The 8188-nt window shown below is 27.4% G+C and overlaps 2 protein-coding genes across 2 annotated transcripts; one reads left to right on the forward strand and one right to left on the reverse strand.

The window, feature by feature from the left end:
- Window positions 1-2089: 2089 nt before the first annotated feature.
- LOC119677036 (chitinase-3-like protein 1) lies at window positions 2090-4591 on the forward strand. The gene is made up of 5 exons (XM_038088305.1): window positions 2090-2198; window positions 2262-2369; window positions 2429-2699; window positions 3647-3855; window positions 3921-4591. Exons 1-5 carry the CDS (start codon window positions 2126-2128, stop codon window positions 4589-4591), a joined length of 1332 nt encoding a protein of 443 aa, XP_037944233.1. The 5' UTR covers window positions 2090-2125.
- Window positions 4592-4838: 247 nt separating this feature from the next.
- LOC119682074 (chitinase-3-like protein 1) lies at window positions 4839-5886 on the reverse strand (the record flags this gene model as incomplete). Its single annotated transcript, XM_038095421.1, is given in 2 exon segments — window positions 4839-5526; window positions 5639-5886. Coding segments are annotated over 2 exon segments (934 nt in total), but the record flags the coding sequence as incomplete, so codon positions are not given.
- Window positions 5887-8188: the final 2302 nt, after the last annotated feature.

The following is an 8188-nucleotide window of genomic DNA, read 5'->3' on the forward strand; positions in this document are numbered from 1 at the left end:
TAAATAAAGTTTTCATGTAAAGCAAAATTTGTGCTCTAATCTCAATTCTATAGAAAAAACCATCACTAAGTGATAAAAAAAATTAATATAAAATTATATTTGGCACAATAACATTAATATTGTAAAGAGACTATGCATAAGTTTTTGTAATTATTTTCTTTAATAATGTTCTTTCTTTATTCTAATAATTCTGGGTTCAAAACTGTTTCGTATTTTCTAATTATGCAAAATTAGTTTCTATTACTCATTTTATTTCTAAGTATGTTATATTTTAATTTTCAACTTTTTTATGACAGGTTTTTAATTCAAGGAAAAATATGAATAAAATCTCATCTTCGTTTGTCAAATTGTGGGTTATCATACCCATTTAAGTTTCTGCATTTGCTAGGGAAGCAAATCAAGTAACTTCTCTAAGAATTATATTACTACAGGGACGATAATAATAATAATAATACTTACAAATTTAAAAAAGGATTTGTAAAAACAAAAAATCTTTAAATCAGAACCACACCTATGTTGCATGAAACATTATTATAATATAAGATTGCCAATGTGTTTATTAGTTATAACGCAAATGTAAAAAAATTGCTCATACAAAAACTGCTTTTCGCCCATTAATTCCTCCAAGCTGCTTAAAGCATCAATAAGGCATCGATGCCATTGTGATGCTTTTAGCGTCAATGCCACTATAAGCTGCTAGGTTATAAAAGTATTATATTAGTTTCTAAAAAAATTTTACGCCTTAAAATATGCAATTAATTCTAATAATATTTTCTCTCATATAAATATGCAACTGATAATACAAATGCAAGCGTAGGAGGAATAAGTATTTTTTTACAATAAAGAGAAAAATTTAAAATAAATATTTTATGTTATTCATTTCTTTCTATTTCAATAATATAAATTAAATAAACATATTATATCTAAGAAACAAATAGGTATTGACGTAGAGGCTGTCGACTTTTGGAATAAGAAAATATTTAAAATTAATAAATCAATATTGAGTTATAAATTTAAGATTAATATAGCATAAAGAAATTATAAAACATAAAGATTAAGAAAAATTACATTAAATTTATTTAAAAGTTATAGACAAAACAAATTTTAATCAACGATTTTCTGCCACAAATTTATAGTTGGTTTATATATTTGTCGGAGTGACTTTAATCAGGCGATGGGAAGGTGTGAAGACCTAAAAATTAAATTATTTTTAACTATAAAAAAACAATAAAGAATGTAAAGTAAAGATATGCGAACGTCACAGAAGTTTCATAATTTCTAGATTGCATTTAGACATCGACTTTCTTCAGATATTTGTAAATGGATTATATGTTCGTTAAAATAAGCTGATCCAAGCTATGGAAAGATGTGAAGACCTAAACATGACATTGTTTTTAATTATAAAAGAAATTTTTATTAAAAATCAAATATTTAAAATAGAGATATATGATCAACACAGAAGCTGCAAAATTCTTGATGGCGACCATTGAATAGATGTTTGTGGATCATACTATTTTGTAAATTTTAATAAACATGATTCATTTGAATAAATGAAAAATAAAAAAGTTTTAATGTAAATATTTCCTTAATGTATTTATCAGAATTTTTATTTTGATTTTCACTATTTGGAATATATTGGGGATGCCATAAACAAAATGTTTTAATCTCTTTAGAAATAAAAACCAAGATATTACGACCATAAAAGCTAGCATGTTCAGATTAAATTAATTAGAAAGATAATTATATATGTATCTACAAAAAAGAAAATGTAGCTTATTAGTAATAATAATAGTAAATAACAGTCACAATATGTTGAAATGATATTTTATGAGCTAAACAGATCTTAATAATAATTACTACTTCTTAATAGATATATGTTGGACTCAATACATGTTTAGTTTATTTATTATTTTCAAAATGTAGCTCAAAAGTGTATTTGTTGAATATTCACATTTTGTTTTCGTAAAAATTTATAATATTTGTTTAGATTAAAATTTAAAGTCAGCAGATTTAATATAATTTATCAAATTTTTCTTAAGAAAGGTAAATTAGTATAGATAGTATGACCGACATTATAAAAGCTGGTGGTTTTACTCGTCTGATTTAGTACTGAAATCTTTTTAAAATGGGAACCATACTACAGTTCAGTTTTGTACTTTTGCTATTTCAAGTTATAGCTGTTAGGGCTACTACGGAAAGTTAGTCTTAATTGATTAAATTCAAAAACTTTTTAAGTAATGTGGATTTTGTTTAATTTTAAGAAATTGTTTTTTGTTACTGGGGTACATGGTCCCATTACCGAAATGGAAATGGAAACTACAAAGTAAATAATATTACTTGGCTGGATACTTGGTTGGATGAAGATTTGCGTAAGCTCAAGTTTATTATATAAATGGCTATAGACAGTTATATAGACAGTGTTTTTTAGATAATCTTGCTAATACTGTGGCATTGAAACAACAAAACCCTGGCCTTAAAGTGTTAGAGGCTGTGGGTGGTTGGAATGAAGGTTCAATAAAATACTCAACAATGGCAGATGATGCGACAAAACGTTTAAATTTTATCAACTCAGCATTAGCTCTTTTACATCAGAATGATTTTGATGGATTAGATTTAGATTGGGAATATCCAGCGCAGCGCGATGGAATCTCTGCAGACCGACAAAATTTTGTAATTTTGCTGAAGGAATTAAAACAAGCGTAAGTAGGGAATTATGACTCAAAGGCATTATCTACTAAAGTCAAAAAGAAAATTTAATTAACTCTAAAGCTTTAAGCCATTTTCGCATTATGTTATAGATATGTGTTTTTATAAAAACATCATCATATACTGTCATACCCTGTCGACTGATCCTTTTTTCCTGATCATTTTTGCGACCTTTAGTTAGTTTTTTTCCGTAAATTCTTTTTTTATTTCTTGATTTAATAATGTTAAAGATATACCTACACACACCTTACGTGCGGACATACATAATTTCTCTAGTTTAACAGAAGCTTTTTGATCCAAATTACTTGGATCACAAAGATTTACTTGTAACTTGATGAGCAGTGAGTGTATCTCATGGGGTATTGATGTTCTCTGATATTCATTCGACCAAACAAGTAGTCAGTTATTATATCTCCATTTCGTCTTAAAACACACGACAATGGTTAACATTACGTTTACATATATTTAGTGCAAGATTTTCTGACAAAACTTCATACAAAATTTTATATATATATTAGATAGTCCCTGCAGCCTCATATAGATGAATATATCGGTAATAATCTATAAGATTTCAATACATTTGAAATTAATAAATTGCTAAATAATAAATTATAAAATATGAAAACAAATAAGTATATAGAACTTTATAGCTACACGTAGATCTGTAGGTTCTTAGCGATTATATATCACATAGATTTTAAATAAACTTAGAAACATAAAAACTTATTTTTAATCGGTAAGTAAAATAATGTTAATCGGTATACTGATTACTAGTGGCACAACAGTGTTTTGTTACACCTATATACTTGTTAATTATATACTTGTTAATCATAATTAGTATACCTAATTTACATCAAAGATTGTAAACAAATAAAATGTGCCAACACCAAAAAGAAAATTTAATTTAATTATAATTAATTTTTTAAGTTTCGCAGCGGAGCTTTTTACTCACTACCGCCGTTGCTGCTGGTCAAACATCCGCTAGTATCTCGTACGACATACCAAGCATGTCGCAATATATTGACTACATAAACGTTATGACATATGACTTTGTTAGTTCTTGGGATAGCAATATTGGCATACATTCACCTTTAACTGGTTCCGGTCTTAATACAGTAACAGCTTCAATTAACTACTGGTTGCAAAGTGGTAAGGTTTACCGAAATAAATATACACATATGTCTCCAGAACAACTATTTCATATACTTGTCCAGGTGCTCCACCGAACAAATTGGTGTTAGGTATACCATTCTATGGACGTACATTTACCTTAGCATATTCAAATCAAAATACGCCTGGATCACCTAGTGCAGGTCCTGGAGCTGCTGGTCCATATACATATGAATCTGGATTTTTGGGCTACAATGAAATTTGTGAAAAGATTGTAAACTGGAATAAGATATGGGACACAAGTTTTTCGTCTCCCTATGCATTTAAAGATAACCAATGGGTTAGTTATGACAATCCGGAGAGTATAACTTTGAAAATTAATTTTTTGAAATCACTTAATTTGGCTGGTGCAATGGTGTGGTCAATAGAAAGTGATGATTTTCGAGGTACTTGTGGAAGTGCATATCCACTCTTGAATGCCATTAATAATGCATTATACAGTGGTACGAGTATAACAAGCACCACACAAGGTTCTATAACAACTTCCACAACTGCAGTCGTAACTACACTACCTCCCGTAACAACTACGACGAGCACCTCGAATTCCAATGGGTGTACCAAACAAGGATACTTTGTTAATTCCAATGACTGCACAAAATATTATTATTGCACTAATGATATGATCCGTTACGATATGTCATGTCCTAGTGGTTTGTACTTCGATGAAGCCACCATAAGGTGTAATTGGCCTGAGTTAGTAAATTGCCATAATTAAAAAAAATTTAATTTTTATGTTAAATAAATAAATAATAATGTGGAATTATATACAATTGTATTAATATTTTGTTTATTTTTATTAGTTAAAAAAATAATTTTACAATACAAATATTAAGGAAATATTAAGGTTTGTCAAGAAGACTTTGAAAGTATTTTACTTTTAACTTTTTTAAGTTAGAATTTAATTTACAAAAACTGGAATAATAATTTTGTAAATATTTATAACTAAATTTAAGTTTATTTTATTTCAGCATTTAACTTGATCCGCATAATTACAACTAATCGACTCTAAATCGAAATAAAGGCCATGTGGACATTCAAATGAAAAACTATTGTCATTTGGATCGCAGTAATAAAATTTGGAACAGTCGTATTGACTGCGTACATAACCATTTTGTCCTTCACATTTGAAAATAAATGTTGAAGAACCATCAGTTCCAGAAATACCTTTGTTATCTTTATTGGCATCTGTTGTTGACAAGTTTTGAATTTTACTTGTTGCCTCAGTCATTCCTGTAGCGGTAAGACCAAACAATATTTTATTGACTTGTTTAAGCAAAGGGAATTTTTCCTCTCCACACTGTCCACGAAAATCATCTGATTCAATTGACCATATCATAATGCCAGCTAAATTCTTTTCCATAACATAATCTGCTTTCAGTTTAATGCTATTTAAGTTTTCATAACCAACCCATTGTCTGCCTTGATAAGCATATGGCACCATTTGTTCGGATTCCCATTCTTCATGCCATCTTTCACTTTGCATTTTTTCACATAATTCATTATAGCCTATTACGCCTGGTTCTACGGAGTATTGTCCAGCTATACCACGCCCAAGATGAGGAGAACCAGGTGTATGTTTTTCAGCATTCTCTAAAGTAAATGAACGTCCATAAAATGGTATTCCCAAAACAAGTTTATCGCTCGGTGCACCTAAAATGTATATAGGTTTTATTATTCATTTTATGTTAATTAGAAAATATGTTGATAACATATAAATAATAGTATTTAATACTTAAATAAATTATTCCTGTTTATACTTTACCTTTGCTTAGCCAATATTTAATTATTGCATCGACATTCAACTGCTTCTCCCGTTTAGTTTTATCACTATTACCACCATAAAGTGGAGCGTTAATTCCTATAACATCATCCCAAGGACCATGCAAATCGTAAGCCATAACGCTGATAATATCCAAATATTTCGATACCTCTGGTATATTGTATGAAAGGGATGCAGAAAATTCCGCTGAGCCTACTGCTGCTGTCAGTAAGTAATTGAACGGATCCAAACTGCAACATTCAAAAAATTAGTATAAAAGATATAGTATTTTATTGAGTATCGTTTAATACACATAATTTATCATCAAACTAACCATATGCTAAAGACAATTATATGAATTATAGCATATAAGATAAAGAGAATATGAAGTATTTTATTACGGGATTTACTTCACGATATTTGTATTTATATTATCTATGGAAGTATTTCGAACTTAGTTTAAAAATATAATAAATGTGATAAAAAAGCTGTTAAGCTTTTAAATATAGAGTTGTTAAAGATTTATCACGTACATCTTGCTCAAAAGTCAAAAATAATCTTAAGATTATCAACATTCTGATAGAAACAATAACAACAACATCCAATTTAAATAGAATAAAATAGAAATAGAAAAGACTTAATAACTTAAAAAAATATGTTTTGAAATTAAATTGAGTATAATATCATGTTAATAATGTTTTCCATTTAAATAGCTTTTTGTAGTTAAAATATTTGTAAATTGGGTATATTGTATAATGACATTTAAAGTTATATGACATTAATATATACAATTTATATTCTATTGCATGCAGCATTAAATTCACATATCTATGCAAATAAATTGTGTACTGAAAAATAGAAATAATTAATTTTTATAATAGTCATTCAGTGTTAAGCATATCAAAAGTGATATTATAATTTATTTTACTTATTTTCAGAAATAAATAACTGAGTATATAGCATTGTTCACTTCAAGAAATATAATGTTCCAAAATTTATTTAATATATATTGGTTTTCGTTAGAAATTGTAGAAAATTTTTTCAAAATTAAATAAATTTTTAAACAATCGCAATAAATACTAATTTTATTGCTTGCACGGCCACTGTATTATGGTGAATGCATTTTTAAAATAGAGCATTGCCTAAGAAATTTTCATTCTTATTAATTCGTAAAACGAATTTTATAGTCAGTACCGAATAAATAGTTGATGCGTGAGGGTGCGCACGCATGTCAACGAGCATGGTTCGATTTCTGTCTACAAAATTTCATTTTATGATTTCGTAAAACGAATTTTGTAGTCAGTACCGAATAGGTCGTTGATGCGCAGGGGTGTGTGCGCTTATCGTTAATTTTTAATAAACATTTTGTGTTAATTAATTAAATATTATAATTTTTTTTTATTTTATGTATTATTAGTTTTGGGGAAATTTTCTTAATACTTATTCAAAAAGTTGTATTGCAAATTTCATCATACTTTTTTGATGTTTTCAAAAATTTTAGTTTTTATAAACATTTCAACATTCTTTTACTGCAAATAAATTCAAACAACATGAAATTAAATATTATAGTATTCTTTTTTAGAGACACATCTAACACACACATTCGTTATCTTTTATGTATTTAAAAAATATACACTTAACTCATTTATTTATATATAAATTTAATTTTTATTATAAAATACACTTGATACAATTTATACAATTCTCAAACGGTTATAGTTAGACAAATAAGTAAATATGGAATAAACATGTTTATAATAAACTTAATATTAAAAATGTAGCATCTTAAAATACTTAAATACAGTAGTTGTAAAACATATAAAAAAACAATAGTGATGGTATTTTTTATTATTATTTTCACAGTACTGAATATTAATAGGCCAATACGAAAACTTGCCAAAGAAATATTTCATATTTCAAATATTTCATATTTCAAATATTTCACAGATTATAGTATAACAAATAATAACAATTGCATTCCTTCATCATCGGTTGCTGGAAATTTGTGTAACGTCTTGTAAGTGGCACAGCCTCTAACATAATGTCTCACCATCTACAAAACATTAATTTATTAATTATATGCACTAGTATTTTTAAAACATAATTATTATTATTTACTTACTTTATTATTTCAAAAAAATTTATAATTAAATCACTTTGATCATTTTTTGCTTTTTATACTTTTTTTAATATTGGGCGCAAATTAGTTTTACTATTTTTTAACAATCAATTGCCCGGTAATTTTTTTTTAAATATAGCGCAGTGCATTCAAATTTTTTGTAAAGAAATCAAAACAGAGAACCAAAATTATGCTCCCTGTTGCACTCATTGCCCATAAAATTTTTCTTAAGAGTAACTTAAGGTTCTTATTCGGAGCAAGTTAAGGTCCGTATTTGGAGCGAATACGGACCTAAACACGGTTGCCACTTGAAAATTTTTTTCTGTACCAAAATTGGTTTAAAAAGGTACCATTTCTGTTTTCTCGTTCTGTGTTTTTCATAGTGTTATAAATGAACAAAATATAAAATAGTGCAAAGTTGCATTTATAAAAAA

The sequence above is a fragment of the Teleopsis dalmanni genome, chromosome 2, assembly GCF_002237135.1.
Source record: "Teleopsis dalmanni isolate 2A chromosome 2, ASM223713v2, whole genome shotgun sequence".
Lineage (NCBI taxonomy): Eukaryota > Metazoa > Arthropoda > Insecta > Diptera > Diopsidae > Teleopsis > Teleopsis dalmanni.